The sequence below is a fragment of the Puntigrus tetrazona genome, chromosome 23 (genome assembly GCF_018831695.1).
Source record: "Puntigrus tetrazona isolate hp1 chromosome 23, ASM1883169v1, whole genome shotgun sequence".
NCBI lineage: Eukaryota > Metazoa > Chordata > Actinopteri > Cypriniformes > Cyprinidae > Puntigrus > Puntigrus tetrazona.
This window is the reverse complement of record NC_056721.1, coordinates 13,267,455-13,285,463: the sequence shown is the minus strand read 5'-3', so window position 1 is coordinate 13,285,463 and position 18,009 is coordinate 13,267,455. Positions and strand designations below refer to the sequence as shown.

Here is an 18,009-nt window from a genome sequence, read left to right as displayed (position 1 = left end):
AACGTACAGTATGTATTTTTTTTCCTAATCGACAGAGGTACAAGTATAATAATAAGCATATTATATATATATATATAATAAGCATATATCTTTTTTGTATGCGTGTTTGGGCATCTATAAGTGTCAAGAAGAAAGGGGACAAGATAAAAATCCCCACTGAGCCGTGTTGAAACATCCAAATCCAGTGTGGTTTTAGCTCATGCAGTACATTCGAACAACGTTAAGATGTGTTTTTCAATGCAGGGAGACAAACGGGAAAATTCTTGCGGATTAGAAGCCATTTTTGGTCTCCCATTTATTGGTACTCAGCGACCCATTCTCAGAATTCACTTTATGAGCTCATTTCCCAGAATGATCGCGCTTGTAAAATGATGGACAACAGCATTACTTTGGAGCAGCACAATATGCATGATATGATCAACGCAACGCACTTCTACTCACTCATATAATAAAGCTGCCGCCCGACCCAGCTCTAGCTCGGAGGAGACAGAAAACACTTCAACCCAGTACTTGTTTTGTCAGCATGAACATTTACTTTTGCCATGTCATATATAACAAAAAGTGATATTAACTAGAAATCAAGTTTGCATGTGGTGTAACTTAGTTTTATTTTAATTCCACAAATTTGTCAAAAAAATTACAAAATACTCAAATGGGGAGAACACAGGACTCACAATCTGCCTTAATTATCTCTACTTTTTGTTTACACTGTGTCATCCCATGGCGACTACTAATATATACAATAAGCTTCAAGATACCAGTATATATAAATCTTAGCAGTCAGAATGTACATTCTGCTATTGCCGCTTTGAAACAAGAAGCTAAACCATTGACAACACTCAACATCAAAGGTTTAAGACACAAAAGAGGGACAAAAGGAGAAAATGCTTAAAACAAAAATAAAATGCTGTATACATCTGAGACAGAATAAAAGATACATGACAGTCCAATTACAGAAAGTGATCGGCTTTGGGCGTATACTGCTAAAAACAGGCTTCGTTCTATGCATACTCTTCAAAGGATGCACAATGGCTTTTTTTTAAAACCAAACCGGGAGAATTAAAAACAGTACAAGGAGCTTTTTGAACCGTACGCTCGAAAAAGGCCCACACATGATCTCACCAGAGATAAAAGTGACTTTTTAGCATGTGTCTTTTCAAATACCCAATGTTACTTCTGATGGATCTGGAAAAACAAAAAAAAAAAAACAACACAACGAACAAAAAAAAAAAATACTGCATGTAACAGTCGATGATTGCTATCAAACGGCCTCGACATAATGGAGAGCAACTAAAGAGGCATCATGCATCATAGGTAATGCGATGTCAGGAATGCAGAGAGCAGCTCAAACACGGTCATCATCTCCACTACTGTGAACACATGCACACACAGGTACACAGACTCCAATCCAAGCCAGCCTCTTCCCCCCAGGCTTCACAGTGAGAATGGTTCTATGAATCTGTACAGTAGGTCGGGAAACTGACTGTGCGAGGACAAACCGGGGGTGGTGGTTGTGGGGGGGGGATTGCTATCTTTTCCAGCACCCTTTGACAATGTGTACATCTAAAAGTAAAAATAACGCGCATCACGATGTCTCGTACTGTCAAAAAAAAAAAAAAAAAAAAAAAAAAAAAAAAGCAGTCCGGTCAGTTTCGCAAATCTCTAAGCACTGAGGAACTGGTCGAGATGGGAACCCGGCCAGCTGCAAAACTCAATGCTGTTCAACTTTGGTACACAGAAAACGGAGCGAACGGCTTTCGAAATGCACTTAAAAAGCCACGAGAAAGCCAATTATAGTTTCAGAACAAAAACTGAGGTTAATCAGTGCAATATAGTTATTCTTTCCAAATGGGCTACTTGTCCCAATACTCACGAGGCACCGCACATCCTTCTTCAAGTGTTTCGAACATCTAACTCTGCTCAAGTTCAGCTAAGAAATAAACATGTGGTCATGAAGTCATGAGTGTTTGTCGCAGACTGTCGATACATACGAAACGAATCAAATGAACGAAGGTAAAAAAAAAAATCTGAGCTTTGACCTCTAGAGGTGTTTGGATTAAAATCCGGTACCATTCTACCCAGCGAACCCCGTTTCCATGGACAGAACCATCTGACATGGTTACCTGCTCGAACAGTGCCATCTCCTTCCCCTCTGAAACAAGGGACGACACTTCAGAAAATTATTATATCGGAGGTCTAACGACTCTGTTAGGAATCCACACCTAATAATAATTATAATAATAATAATTATATATGTATATATATATATTTATATACTATTTACAGACTCAAAAAAACGCCATGCTGCAGCTTTTCTTAACATTATGAAAACCTCCTACAATGTATTAAAATAAACATTGAATTTAAGATAGCACTTTTCAGATATAATGGCCCGACTGTTCTGTTCCTCTGTTTTTCCCCCAATTAGCACAGTGACAAAGTATCTGGTTCTCTAGCACCTACAAAAGACGTCAGGGAAGCTTCTCAGAGTATGTTCATGCAGGAAAGTCACAATCAGTCTTGAGGACGCTGTCACTACTTGAACGATATATAACCCCCCGAAAAAGTCAATGTCTTAAAAAAAAGTCCGGAATAGTGAAGAAAGCTGACAACACAAAGAAGGTTCCTCAGACGATCCTCGTCACTCCGCTGAACCGAAAACGTTCCTAGGACACGCGAGTTCCCGTGTGTGACTGTTCTGCTGTGACCTCCTGTGTCCTGCTGCTCCTCTGGGAGTCCGCGGTTGATCACAGCTGCTTGTCGCTTTCTTTCTTCAACCGGCTGGAGAAAAGTGAGAGAAGAGAGACGTGCGGTATTATGACAGATGTTTGAAGCGCATGTACGCTCTAGCAAACGTTTGGTTGCGGGACTGACCTGTAATAGTCCTCCTGTCCTGGCAGAGGGCCGCCGTGCATGTGGTGATGGCCGTGTAGCCACTGCTGCTCCATGGCCAGTCTCTGTAGCTCTGCAGACTGTGCATGCATGGCCTGCAGCTGGTGTGCCGCCGACATGGGTGGTGGGAGCCCTGCTGGGAGATCTCTGGGATATGGAGCGCCTATGGATGACACAGGAAGACTGATTAGTCCATGCCCGGAGAAGCGTCAGAGAATCTGCTCGTGAACGTGTCTTACCGAACACAGGGTGTCGGAGCATCTCGTGTTCGTGCGGGGGTTGTCCGAGCAGGGGGTTGGGGATGGCTCCGGGCGGGTAGGGGAACCGGGCGAGGTGCGGTCCGGTGGCCAGCGGGTCTACGAGCGGGTGTGCCCCAGAACCTGGGGGACACACAAGACATTCACCACCACCTTCTCCGTGTCAGCAGATTTTTGTAATGGTACAGAGTCAATATTATACAGTAACAGATATTTAACAGCTCTGACATTCAAAATGAACATCGTGCTTACAAGCATGCAACAACAACAACAACAACAACAACAACAACATTTAATAGCGGGGATGCATGACATATCAGAACCGTTTTGGTAATTTGATACTGGAGATTAAAAAATAAAAATTACAGGCAAATATTACAAATTTAAACTACATGTTAAATTCCTCATTTTTACATTCATCTACCACTTAATCGTTTAAAATTGCTGCAGCCAAATTCAACATGAATATCTAACTTTCATATTGTACATTATTGTAATGTTATGCCTACATATTTATATTTGACAAAAAAAAATTACTATCATACATTTATCAGTTACCAGCAAAATAAGAACTGCAAATGTAAAAATGTTGGAAAGAAAATGTTTTTAATCAACCATGTATTAATAACATTGTTAAATTTAATTTTTAGCAAATGTCATACTTCAAGAGAAACAGAATTTGAACATTTACTGGCCATTTACTGTTCATAACATCAGAGAACCTTTATATCAGTGCATCCCCATTGTGTGTGTGTGTGTATATGTGTATATATAAACAAACACACACATACATACATATACATATATATATATATATATACATACATACACATAATATATTAAAGGGATTGTTCAACCAAAATGTAAAAATGGTATGATTAATTTTTGATTGAATCAAATAGCTCTGACACTCTATAGACAGTAAAGTTACTAGGTCAGAGAGCCCAGGGATTTTATCAAACAATTTCTCAATTTGTTTACCCAAGAGAATGAATACAGGTTTGGAACAACACAAGGGTGAGTATTTAAATCACAGAATTTTCAATTTTGAGTGAACATCCCCTTTAAGCCATTAACTCAGTCTTAAAACAGTCTTCAGTGGCCCAGATGAAATCTGTAGTAATTTTTTGGACTATTTTACATGAACACTAATTTTGTGGAATGGATTCAAACAAGTACGTTCTCATAGCTGAGAGTATTGCTCTTTTTTTTTTTTTTGCAGCTGAACGCAAATCAAATTAGCCAATATCTCTCATAAACGCAAGGAGATATGCAAAGATTCCATGTGGGCCTAATACAACAATCCAGCAAACAACTCTAGAGAGAAAGGTCCCTCACCTTGGTGCAGCGGGTCCTGTTGGTGCAGGTGTAGGTGTGAATGGATGTGCGAGTGCTGATGGTGGTGTGGCGTCACGTTGAACATCTGGAGCCGTGCGATGGGGTCGTTAGCCACAGAGGCCATCCTCTCGACATGTAGCCTCTCGGCCAAGCGCTCTGGATACGTCATCTCGGGCCGTAGCTGCGGCCCAGCTAGTGCCAGCCGTTCCCGCTCCAGTGGATTCAGGCCCGGGTGGAAGGAGGCGAATGGATGTGGGCCAGCCATGTGCGGGAGACCAATGGGCCCGTGTCGGGCAAAGTGCTCCATGGGGTTGGCGGAAGGATGCAGGCCGTCCAATTCTGGAGGTTTGACCTCAAAGCCCGGCTTCATCCTCTCCATTCTCATCTCCCTCTCGCGGATCTCCCTTTCCCGCATCTCTCGCTCTCGTAGCTCACGCTCACGCATGCTGGGGTCTGCATTGTACAGGCCGGGCATGTGATAGGCCAGGAGAGGGTCTGTGGGGTTGAGTGAGACGAAAAAGGGATGATTGCGGTTGGTGGGGGACATGACGTGGGGACGAGCGTATTCGCTGAGCTGCCGCAGGGCGGGCGTGTCAGGGCCGATGTAAGGGGGCACAGTGGCGATGGTGGTGGGTGGTGGATCAAAAGATGTCCGCATATGAGCCGATCCTGCCATCGGGGGTTCACCCATGCGACCCTCATGAGAAGAACTGGAAGCTTTCTGTAAAGACAGAGAGGATATTTAGGATCAAGTAATTGATACTGAACAATTTTAGCTGAAACCATTAAATAAAGTTCTGCTTCATCTTTTATGCAACACTTACAGCAGCTCTCTCAGCCTCCTTCTCTCTCTCCCGTTCCCGCTCCCTTTCTTTTTCTCGTTCCCTCTCCTTTTCTTTCTCTTCTCGTGCCTTCTGCTCTGCTTCCCTCTTGGCTTTTTCCAGCGCTTCTTCCCGTTTCTTTGCCAGTTTTGATGAGGCCAATGGTGTGAAGTAGAAGTCTGTTCTGGCACATGTGTTGTAACCTCTGTCCAGATGCTTGTAGAACCTGTAAACATTAAAGATGTCCAGGAAAGACATCAGAATTGATAATCATTGAGAATGAATGCTTTCAGAGTCAGTTTGCAGTGTGAAACCTTACTTCTTATTTGACTTAAGCAATGGAAGTGCAGAAATCTTTTTACAAGCTGAATTTGCAGCCTTTCAAAAAGCAAAGCAATTACTTAATGACAAATAAATAACCTCTGACATGTCCTCCCTTTTTACTATACTAGAGCCACTCAATCAGTCTTTTTAATCGTCGGTGCCATAATGAGCTGCTCTCTGTGCATTAGTGAGCTTATTGCTATTCACTGCAAGTGAGTGTGAGACAAGGCCACAGCCACTCTACAAAGACATGCTCATGTTCTGATGGAGGCTTTCACTGCTATGATGCAGTCATTAATCTGTGTATTGTCCACGCTTGATGACTGCAGAGGAGCTAAAGCTGGTTTAATTAGCACACTACATTAATAGTGCTATTTAGTACAACTTTACTACAACAACAAGTACATTTTGCATACAGAACCTGATGTGTATAGTTAATAATACACAATTTTAATAAATACTGTATTTTATTTCTAATAAAAATGCAAATGACTCTCTGTATATATATATATATATATATATATATATATATATATATATATATATATATATAAAATACTACTACTACTAATAACAGTATTATCTGTTTATGTTTTTTTTATTATTTTGGATTATAAAAACATTGTGTTTAAAAAAATACAATTAATGGTTACCGTGCTGACTGGCTGGCGTGACTGGGAGTGTTGACGATGGTGGGTGGAGGCGAAGGACTCCTCTGGGGTGGTGGAGGACTCTCTGGCTCCTCCGCCTCATCCAGAGGCTCTTCTTTAATTTGTACAGGTGGCACAGTGGAGGGTCCTGGACAGGGTGCAGTGACTGATGCAGGCAGGGGCATGGATATGGAGGAGGGTGGTTGTTGCAGCGCAGACATCGAGCTGGCCACAGAGGAGGGCACGGCGGAGGGTGACAGGACGGGGGAGCTGCCTGGCATGAAGGAATGAGGCGGGAACGGGGGCTGAGAAGGCGCCGAGTGCGAGGAGGAGGTAGAGGAAGGGAGCGGAGGAGCTGGAGGGGGAGCTTGACTTCCTGTTGCCGGAAGATTCTGGGACTGGGTGAGCACTGGTGGTTGCACGGGTGGAGGTTGAAGCTGCTGGCTTTGAGACATGAGCTGAAGGGGTGGTGGATGGGCGGAGGGAGGGTGATGTGTGGATAGAGAACTGAGGGGCTTCAAGGCAGGCGGAGGGGGCAGGTTGGAAGGCATCTGTGGGAATGGGGGGTGGCTGGGATGTTTGTGTGATTGAGGGTTTGGCATCTGTGGGATAGGGGTAGTTGGTGGAGGTTTGATGTGGGGCATAGGCAACGGTGCGGGCGGGAGAGGCTGCTCTCTGGGAGGCTGGCTGCTGCTCTGTGAGGAGGACTGGGACTGGGATGGAGGGGTGTGAGGTCGCTGTTGTTGAGACAGGGAGGTGGCTTGGGTCTGACCCGAGAGAGCTGAAGGGGGGACCTGAGACTGACCCATTGGGAAGGACTGAGCGGGTAAAGCGTGAGGGTGAGGCATGTGTGATGGCCCTGCCTGCAGAGGGTGGCCCATGGGCGGCATGGGGCCGTGTAGTGGAGGCTGCAGGGACTGAGGGCCGGTTTGAGAGGGTGGAGGTGGCTGAGGCAGGCCCTGCAGTGGGGAATGAGGCGAGGGCAGCCTCTGTGCTCCTGACTGGATGAGAGTGAGCGGACCTGCTGGAGGTATCTGCTGAGGAGGCATGGAGGTAGGGGGAATGGATGGGGACGGCTGAGACGACAGCGAAGGCACGCCTGAGGCGGGTGGCGTGGAAGCTGCGGCTGCAGAAGGAGGGACCGGGGGTAAAGCTCCGGTCTGGCACTGGATGACCGGAGGGTGCTGGCCCTGGAGGATCTGTTGCTGCGCAGAGGAGTCTGAGTCACTCTCGTTGTCACGAGGGCTGGGGATGCTGGGAGAGGAGCTGCGGTTGTCCTGGTCAATATCCTTAGGATCGCTGCTACCCTCGTCATTTACGCTGCGACCGTCCGAGCTCTCCCCCTCGCCCTCTCCCTCACACTCTGAGGGTGAGTCTGGCCGTTCCTGCGGAAAATGGAAAGGAGAAGAAAGGGTCAATAAACTTGGCCATAGAATGACCAATGACCGAATAATGGGTGTAGTCACGATCAAGAACAAATAATCTTTGCATATCACAGTGTTTGATTTGTAATATGAACTCCTGACATTTGAAAGGATATGAAATCACTCCATTGCTACCATAGGTAATGGCCAAAATAAATACAACTGCAAAATCTAGCATCTTAATTGGACTCTGGGTCAAAGAGAACTGCCATGAACCCTTCAGTGAACTTTAGTCTAAGTTTATTCATGTCTTTTGGATTAATGGAGAGCTGTTCTTCCAAGAAAACCTCTAGTTGATAATTTTTCTCCCAAACAAATACCACATCATCATAAAAATAATTTAGGTACATTACCACTGACATCTTTAGAAGTACTCAACAAACAACCATCTTTAATGCAGCAGCACAAATTTTGAAAGTTTTAAAAAACAACAACAAAACGAAGAAAGGAAATATCTGTTCTTTGTTTCTTTCTCGAGCTACACTTGCTCGTACACAAAATATTTTATAATAATAGGCTGATGGTTTACCTGCGTTTTAGACTTCTTGGCGCTTGCCCTCTCGGACTCCTCCGTATCCGAGGCACCTTTCTCTCTCTGACGTTTGGCACTCTTCATAGGCGATGGCGCCTCTTCCTTTGTCTTCTGTTTTGATAAAATGAAAACATGTTTGCTTTGAAAAAAGGTCCTGTGATGCTCAGTGTGAATTTGATTGCTGTAGTCTGGTCATGTAGGTCGTACCTTGCTGGGTTTCTTCATCGAGTCAGTCTTGCTGTCAGTGCTGGAGGTGCTGGCTGCACTGGGTGAGGTTCGCCCGCTGGAACGCAGATCCTCATTGGTCGGTGAGGCTCTGCCATCTGGGCTGGCTGTTTGCTTTTTGCGGCCACTTCGTAACGTTGACATCTGAACCGAATAACAAAATATCTGATATAACACTGCAAACAATGCTGAAACACGTTAAATGCAGTAAAAATGCCACTTAAAGGGAATAAAGTTTGGTGTCTTACTGAGCCGCGATTCCGTCGAGTCCTCATGCTATGCTTCCCGCTGAGTCCATCGTCTTCCTCTTTGACAGGTTTGAACATAAACGGTGGCGGGTCTACAGGCTTCTCAATGGGGGGTAGTTCGCCGTACTTCTTAAAATGGATCCGGCAGTCGGTACACAGCAGGATGTTCTCGCGACCCCCGTGGTGCCAGTCCTTGGAGGCTGTAAACACAAATTCGAGTTCAGCTGAGCTCTGCTTATTAAACATTACACTAACAGGAAGTGCTCCAGGCTTGGCCAAACACCTCATGGACATGCTAAGGTCAAAGGCTTTTACTCATCCACGCTGAGGATGTTTTCGTATCAGAAGTGGGAGTGATAGGAATGCCAACTGCATCCAACAGGTCAGAGGATTTAATGAGGCAAAAAACGGATGAGTAAGTGTCAGATTGGATTAAATTAGAAATGACACGCTCTGATGTCCATCTGCCAGATGAGGGATGGGGCCGTGCATCAGAGCGCTCTCAAACTGAGACTAATTACAGGCCTGCAGAGGGGATTATTAAAGACTTCTGAAGGGAGAACTCGTATAAAGTCTTCACCTGTCTCATACTATCACTACATTAGGGTATCATTTCACCCCTAAAGAACCGAAGCACAGACAAAACGCATTTTTTGCCATTTCTCTCACTCAATATACTCAATGACCTGCTGCATAAAAGCAGCATCACAGCTGTACTCTGCGTCTAAATACTAACATAATTTGATAGTTTAACAAGATCATCAATTAAGCACTCACTTGTAGTGAAACAGTGACGACAGGCGTAGCCCTTCAGTTCCTGCTCGCTGTCTTCACTGTCAAAGTCATCTTCGCTGGCTGAACTCAAGTCCACTGGAAAAGATAAACATGCTGGTTAATGAATGTCATTTCACAACTACAGTCTCTTTAAGACAGCCCTGCTACACTTAACACATTATCAGTGGCTCTTTGAAGAGACAAGTACAGTACACATAAGAGCGATCCCTCCCTGTTAGGACTCTTATCGGATATGAGATTTCAGCTGTTTACTTTGAAGGATCACAGAGGGGGATCTGTGCTCTGAAAAGCCATATTAGTCCTGGGAGTTTCAGGGATGTCATGTTTAGCTGTGACAAGAGTCTGTTCTCCATCTCAAGGGAGGAAGTGAGGCAGATTGCACTTACAGAACTCGCTAGATGGTGGGCGGGAGGGAGTGTTGACGGGAGTGGAGGCGGTGCGGGTCTTGATCCGGCGGAAGACGGGTTGTCTGCGGTGCCTGCGGTGGGCTCTGCAACTAGCAGCCTCTGGGGTTTTCTTCCAGTAATAGTAAAAGGTGATCAGCTCTCCCTGTGAGACAGAAAACACAAAAACAGTCTCATGAGCCAGCTGTTTTTACAAGCGCTCAGACAGCCACAGTGGATGAAACTGAACAAAGAAACACTTCAACTACTATACAAAAATAATGTTGATCTGTTAGACTTGATAAGGGAACAAAAAGACCTCAAATGTCAAACTGATAAAGGCAGCTGCAATGAAAAACATCAGTTTAGTTTTGATGACAGATAGAAAGCAAGGGAGAAAGTACAGAGTCCTGGACAAAGAATCCATGCCGGGTTTGCCAGCAGGCCGGCTTGTTGTGCCATGGCCATGTCTGTCCCAGGATTAGGCAGCGAAGCTCTCTGAATGCTGGGATATTAGGATCAGTACATTGGTGGCTGCCTGGGTGGCAGGCGCTTGAATGGAAACAAAGGAACATGTCAGGGAGAGCTTTGGCGCTACAAATAGGGAGTGAAATGGCTCCAAGCCCCTGCGCTAGAAGAGTCAATTGAACTTTAATCAAACATTCAGAGGGCGAGCTTGCCAGGGAGTAAGGCATATAAATCCCAAGCACAAAAGCCAGCCAGGAAATCAATACCCTACTGAAACATTAACACATGCAATCATGGATCAGAAGACGCTTTGCTGAGGCAGCCTGCGCAAATTAACTGTCGCTTTCCGGACACACTCAAAATACGCATGCCCTGAAACCGTTGTCTGGTGAAGAAGCAATTAAGCACTTTTCCTGCGGTGGTTCCTCTTGTTTCTCTCTCATACCTTTCAGTTTCTTTCTAACTGAATCATTTGCCTGATTTTGGATATTCATTTCAAGACGCTGCTTTGGAACGGCTGGCGTGTCAATGGCTGAGCTTTTAACATACTTTAATGTTTTAATGATGCAGGAATGAGTGAAGAGGACAGTCATAAGGTTTGACAGGGTCTGTTAAACTCGGGCTGAATGGGGCTTGGGAATCTTAATGCATATTGATTGCTTTCCCTCTTTGCTTCGGCTGTTCTTCTTGACATAAATTGGTCATTAAAATGCTGCTCTCCCCAACACATTAACAGCTTTACGGCAAACACTTCAAACTATTCTTGGCAGCAAGCGGAAAAACATGTACTTCGAATCCTATCAGACTATTCATAGGCTATTTTATTGCTTGAGTGAATTTTACTGAACCATATAGATTCGCTTTGGATGCCTGCACTTGAGTGTATGAATTACATTTACATAAAATCACCACAAAAAAAAATAAAAAATTCTGCAGCAGTCTGATGGAAAGGCTATAAAACTGAGGTCGGCCTGCTAAGCTAAAATGTCTGACATGGGCAAACAAACATAAGTCTCACACTTACAGCTTCTTAAGAGCTTTGCCTGCCCCTTTCTCCAAAAGCAATCAAGGTACAGCATCATTTCCATCAAGAAGCACTTGGAAAGTCACACTAAAAGCAAAGGCTTTGGTGTTTCAAATTTAAATCCACTTTATGGTCTTAAAAATAAAGGCCCGATCAGAATATGCCATTGAAAGAAAAATAAAAGCTTCACAAAAAGATGTTTATTGAGAAGTAGATAAATGTTCTCAACATGTTTCCACATGCATCAGACACAGAGTATCCTATCTCTGAGTGGCCCAATGTATGAGGAATATCAATTATCACAATTATTTGTGGGTGGTACAAATGCTTGCCAAATGAGAAACGCAAGGCTGACAGACGTCAGCTTCAAGTATCCCAGCCACTCAACTAAAGGAACCATTGAAAACACCTGAGAGTTAATGCCTTGTTAGCTCTCTTAAGAATAAGCTCAGCTTCTCCGGGTAATTTATTTGATATGATGAGAGGAACGTGCAATGGCGAAAGGCCCAGGCCCGCGTCTGAGAGCAAAAGGCTTTTTGGCGGGGTCGGTCAGGGCGCAGGTGCAGGCCAAAGGATGGCAGGCTTCCTGATGTGAAATTTAATTGAAATGTGCAGATCAAAACTGTTCAGCAGGACAGCGGGCTGGCTTTCTTCACAGCCTAATGACTGCTCACCACAGCACCCCCCTCCCCTTCCTCACGATTGCCCCTTGCTTTTTATTTTCCCTCCCTCTATTTGATGTGAGCTTTGAAGCATGAAACCTCAACTTAATGCTACAGAAGATAAAAAGAAAAGGTCATTTTAGCCCTCAACCATTTCGCCGGAGCACTTCATAGCTCTTAAACATCCTAGAGGAAGGCAGACGAAAAATTTGCTGGGGTTTGGCGTAATAACGCTGTGAAAGGAATCACTGTGGTCATTCAAAAGTAATTTAGTCCACAGGCTATCAAGACAGGTGTCAAGGTTGGAGAAGAGCAGACATCCACAGGCGAAGATAACGCAGTGATGTTTAATGCAATCTACTGAAGCAATATGTAGAGGAGTGGCAAAATGAGGATGAAAAGAGTGATGAAATGTTTTGAGAGGATCATCTGTGATGATGACAAATTTCCTTGGGCGATAACTGTACGATGGAGAGCTATAGAAAAATCCCCTTTCAAGCTGGAAGAGAGGAAGATGGAAGAGGAAATATGATTTGATTGGAAGCGTGGAGGGGCTGTGCCAAGTCACGGCTTCGGGTTTTTCTCTCATCCCTCACTCGTTTCAGAGCTGCCCATTCTTTCTGGCAAGACGGTGCTGTTTTTTTCGTCGCACAGATGAGAAAAAAAAATTTCACAAGGTGTCGCACAGAAACGTAGGATGGGCGAAGAAGCAGCTATTAGTCTTTTATATAAGGAGATGTCCTACTGTGAAGCAAAATAAAAGATGACATCTGGGGGAGGAAATGTCTCCTGTGAGATTCTGTTTGCAGTGGAGGCCTGTGAAGCTGGATGCACATAGCGAGTTAGTGTCAAGTGCTAAGACTGACAGCTTGAATAACAAAGCCAGGTCTTTGTGTGTCAAGAAAGGTTTGTTGGAAACAAAACAGATTTTTCTCAACAATCTGTAGTGAGCATCAAATGTCAAATATAAGCTTTTATTTACTGCATACACTAGTGTGTAAAAGATTAAAGATAGTCCACCAAAAAATTTTAACCCAGTGTGATTTAATGTCATACTACACAAAAGGCAGTGTATTTTATTTAAGATAAAAGTCAATGTGCACATTGTTTGGACCCCAATTGACTTTCATTCTTTTGAGAAAACGGTACATGACGAATGACATGGTGAATAAACGAGAATGATCTTCACACTCTCTATATAAATCTGTAGCATTTTTAAAATCATTTGTGGTTGAAATAGAACTGGAATTTTGTACGACATGAAAATACTCGGCCTAAAATACATTTTCCCGAATAGCTTGTCCCCCTGGAGCCAGGATAAATGCGTAAAGCTACTCGTGTATGTGGAATTTCCTCCATTAGCCCTGAATCTCTAAGCAGAAGAGAAGAGTGTGTGCCAGGGAGCGGGAGATACTGACAACGTAAGCTTGGAATTATGAGACATTTCAGAATGCTTCCATCTGCAGAATATTTCTGGAGGGTGGATTATCTGACAAGGAAGGGGCTTACCTCCTATCACGGCACAGAGAAACGCTTTTCCACTCTGATTTTGCCTTGAGAAAACCGACGATGTGTGAGCGTGCGTGCACAAACTGTAATTTCCAACAGATTACGCTTCCTTTCATTGCGGCAGACCGTTGGGGAGAAACCGTAGCTGGACCTTCTGGTCATATGCGCGTCTGTGTGTAGGATGGGAGCAAGGCCTAAACTCCTGTATTTATACACTCATCCGCACTCAGGCCTGGACTTGAACAGATGGTTTCTGTTTTTCCTGGCAGATTTGTGACGAAGCCACAAAAGGCCCCTGCTTTGACAGCGAGCCAAACGGTTAAGGCTGTAGCTGGCAAATACAGGGGAAGGAGAGCAGCAGAGAATGCAAGGGAGGGCAGCAAGAGGGGGAAAAGAAAATGGAAGATAGCAACAGACAATCAAGCCAGCCTGAAGAGAACCTCAAGAGCATTTGCTTGGTTAAACAATGTTTTTGATACGAGAACATTTGGTCACTAGGTACAGACAGGCAATGTGCAGCTGTAAACATTAATTAGTTGAGTTGGCCCGTGTGCTTTACGGGTTCTTGCATGGGGCCGATTGTGCCCGTGTACATGTGGGTGGAGGGACATGCAGAGGTAACAACAAATTCAAGCCTCACACACACACACAGTATATATGTATTAATAATTACTTTTCAAATAAAAAAAATACATTAATAAATCAAATTTTCAAAATTGCACTAAATGATCACTATAACATATAGCACGAAAATAATCTGAGGCCTTTTTCGTTTTTGTTTTTTCATTTTACCTCAATATAAATATATATGCAATTTATATATAAATTAGTGCTGTATTTTGGATGATTAATCACATCCAAAAAAGTATGTAATATGTATATTTTCTCTTTTTCTGTCTATATGCACACACACCAATCATTTGTAGAATTCCTACTAAGATTTCATTGATAGCCCTTGCCACCAATTTTTGCAGTCAACTGTCAGTCAAAATAAATGCCGCCGTTATACCGCCTGAGACGAGCCCTGAAAAATTGCATTGAGAGGAGATGTATATTACTGTAACCTTGCTCCAAAGTCAACAAAGCAATGTAGAGCACTGCAAAAACAGGCTCCATTCAAACAAGATTGCCCAACCTTGTGGTTAAATCAGGCAAATGCGAGACAAAAAAAAGTGTGCTACAATGGCCTTGGCTGATAGAGCGGGGTGTAAAGGGATGTTAAATAGACAGCAGATCCCTGCTGCGCTGCCGTTTTTCTGTTGGAAAAGAAAGAATAAGCCGTGTACACTCACAGGTCAACGAGGCACAAGCAGAGGAATCAGCAGTTGTGTTTCCCTGCTGTAAGCGCTTTTAGCCAATGGAGGCAAAAGTACGCCACAGCAAGACTTTTTGATGGGGGTCGATCTCTTTAATCCAAAAGATCAAGTTGTATAGCCACAGCTTTGTTCAGAAAGGCAGAGAGCAAACAATACACAGAATATCCATGCCCATACTTCATACACACTAAACAGAAAAAAAATCGAATTATTTGGATAGCCTATCAAGAGAGTCTAAACCATACAAAAAGGCTAAGAACACAGAGATAAACAACATTTCCATAAACAACATTTACCAAAACAAGCAGACAATTTTATCAAGCCTGGACAGCTGCTGGCGATCGAGCAGGCCGCCAGTTTTAGCCATTTTAATTAGTGCCCAAACCCGAATACCTCTAATCACACAAGCGTCTCTCTAGGGCACTGGCTACGGGGCTAACATCTTTGCAATGAATTCAATTTGACATTTATACAGATCGCACCAGGGCAAACATCTGCTACAAGGTTGTGCACAGAACAGTTCTATCATCTTGGCCATCTTAGCTTGAAAATTACAGGACCCGAGGGCCAGGGCTGCCTCCTTCCCCAATTGGATCCTCTGCAGCTTTACCTCCCTGAAACGCCAGCAGTGAAGCTGGATTACGCCACGGAAGCTTTACGATATGGCTGCTTTTCCAACGTGACGGAAAATGTCCCCCATACATCTCATCACACACTCCTCTCTATTTTACAACTTAATATTCTTTCTTCCTGCAGGTGCAACTTAAGCTTTGGAGCGTTACCAGTTAGTCTGCACCCCGCTGAAACAAGGGTGTACCTGGCATTAAAAGGCGGAGGCAGATTTCCAAGAGTTTAAAGAAATACTGATCGTGCTGTAACCATACCAAAATAGCTTTTAGATTAAAAAAAGAAAAGAAAAAGAAAACGAAAATCACAAAAATAAGCTGTTAAATTATTATTCTTTTTTTTAAAAGACCATTTATATGCATCAAAATAATCTCACACACACACAAACAAAAAATGAAGAAATTACAGACCATGTGCAGTTTACACATGGGTCTAAATCAATAAAGAGAATCATTTTATGAGTAGAAAAAAAATCTTTCTGGAAAAGCACATGAACAGAACTGCAAAGCTGTGTTATCTGCGATCTGTAGACACATCATGCCGGGTTTGTTTGGGAACATTTCTTGCACCAGTACACAAATTATTCCATGACGTTGTCTTTCAAGTGGAGGAAATGGTGGCAGCGAAGAGAGCAGAGACAGTAAGACGACACACCCACTTCCCCAGCTTCCTCTTTTATTTGACTTCATATAAAGCATTCCAGAGAGCTAGTCAGGCCTGGTGTGTTTGCACAGCAGTGGGTGCTTAGCCTTGGCACCGGCTCTTTATGAGAAACCCAGCTAATAAGTGCTGAGGGGAAAAATGGGGAGAGGCAGAAAGGCTGCACTGTATCCCCCTCTACGGCCCTGGGCATTTAAAAACGCTACGGTCATATCAAATCCCGGACCGCATTACCTAGAGGAAATGCAAGGGAAAGAGTCTTCACCAAAAAGGAGCAGGAAAGGACTTTGTGTTGGATGAATGAAGGAAAGAGTTTCAGAATATGTTCAAAGTCACACAAGAAAGAGATATGGCAAAAGGAAATAGGAGAGTGGGAAAAGGACTGTAGAGAAAATAAATCAAGCTTTCCGCGGGGTATTGACTGGCACTTGCACAGAGAGCTGGCTTTCAGCACAAAAGCGACTTCAATCTTAAGCAAAGTGGGGCTTTTTAGAGAACGCTTGCTTTTCTTAGTGTATATTGAACTAACCCCTCAACCCTGCCCTTGAGCAAGACTGCTGTGCCTCCATCTCTCCTTTTTCCATCATTCCCTCTTCTTGTCCTGGTTTTTAGAGGATGGCTTGATTATGTATGTATGTACGAACTGACGTAAATGGAACAAATGTATCCACATGAATGGGGATTGCCATTAAAACAATATACAATTAACATTTTTTAGAACATACTGGTATAAAAAAAATTGTTTTAGGGGCTACAAAATTTTTTTATGAGAATAAAATGAAAATAAAAATCATTATTATAAAAAATAAGCAACTTGTGCTTACTCTGTCATTACTAAAACAATGACGACAACATATCTTTTTTTGTTCCAAGTAAACAAAAATCAACAAGTAACAAATTTCAGCACAGAAGTGCATTGCTGCACTCGTCAAACAGGTATCTGGGTGTGTACACACACTTAGTTAATAATTACTTGCTCTGTACTTCACTTTGTTATTTCCTCTACAGGGTCACACTAATAATTAAAAGGGTCACTTCAAATATGAATTTTATGGCCAACAGAATACGTGCTGTTCAGCATGACAAAACTATCAATGACTGTAGTGCTTTAAGGGTGACAAGTCTTTACACAAATTCCCTCTGCTAGCAAGGATTTTCTTCATTGACTAATCATTGAGCTAAGTCAATATCCCATAAAACATGCACTTGATAACCAACCTATTAGCCATAGCTTGTGTTTTAGTCTATCTGACATGACACTGAGGCAAGTAAAGCTAACAGATGACCCGATAAAACACTGATAAAAACACGCCTGGTGTGCAAATCATATTGTACTTAAAAAAATCATATAAACATACGTATGTATATATATATATATATATATATATATATATATATATATATATATATATATATATATATATATATATGTAGGTTACGTTATAACGTATAGTAATGCATTTAATTCAATAACTGAATAAACGGTTCAATAATTTAATATTTTACAGTTCAGTAAAAATTACACGTTTTATTCATGCAATTTTTGTATTTACTGATGCAGTGCTGAAACTATTAGCCAAACAGCAACAACATTCAAGTGCAAAGTAATATGCGTTTACCATTTTAACACACCCTACAAATAAAAACAATAACAACAACAACGTAAAATTAGATGTGCATTGCAAAAATTTCTACTACTACTTGGATACTAAAACAAAAAATTGTGCTGTTTTTTAAACAAAACAGTGCTTTAAGATTGAAAAGTTTCGTTCTTTAAAGCCATCAGTAATCTGCTGTGTGGCTGTACTGAGCTGAAACCAAATATTATATAAACAGTCATGATTCTGTTTTGAC

General features: G+C 42.8%; 1 protein-coding gene across 6 annotated transcripts in view; it reads right to left on the bottom strand.

The window, feature by feature from the left end:
- Positions 1 to 589: 589 nt before the first annotated feature.
- rerea (arginine-glutamic acid dipeptide (RE) repeats a) overlaps positions 590 to 18,009 on the bottom strand; it is a 137,170-nt gene continuing 119,750 nt past the window's right edge. For 4 of the 6 annotated variants that reach the window (XM_043224413.1, XM_043224412.1, XM_043224411.1 and 1 more), the window contains 11 exons: positions 9,893 to 10,055; positions 9,489 to 9,581; positions 8,712 to 8,911; positions 8,446 to 8,607; positions 8,236 to 8,349; positions 6,286 to 7,667; positions 5,312 to 5,534; positions 4,488 to 5,208; positions 3,132 to 3,302; positions 2,875 to 3,055; positions 590 to 2,781 (listed from right to left, as the gene is read on the bottom strand). In XM_043224413.1, coding sequence (XP_043080348.1) covers positions 2,748 to 2,781; positions 2,875 to 3,055; positions 3,132 to 3,302; positions 4,488 to 5,208; positions 5,312 to 5,534; positions 6,286 to 7,667; positions 8,236 to 8,349; positions 8,446 to 8,607; positions 8,712 to 8,911; positions 9,489 to 9,581; positions 9,893 to 10,055 — 3,444 coding nt within the window. In that variant the 3' untranslated portion in view covers positions 590 to 2,747. The remainder of the gene's footprint in view (positions 2,782 to 2,874; positions 3,056 to 3,131; positions 3,303 to 4,487; positions 5,209 to 5,311; positions 5,535 to 6,285; positions 7,668 to 8,235; positions 8,350 to 8,445; positions 8,608 to 8,711; positions 8,912 to 9,488; positions 9,582 to 9,892; positions 10,056 to 18,009) is intronic. The other 2 variants (XM_043224414.1, XM_043224416.1) reach the window with 1 other exon arrangement.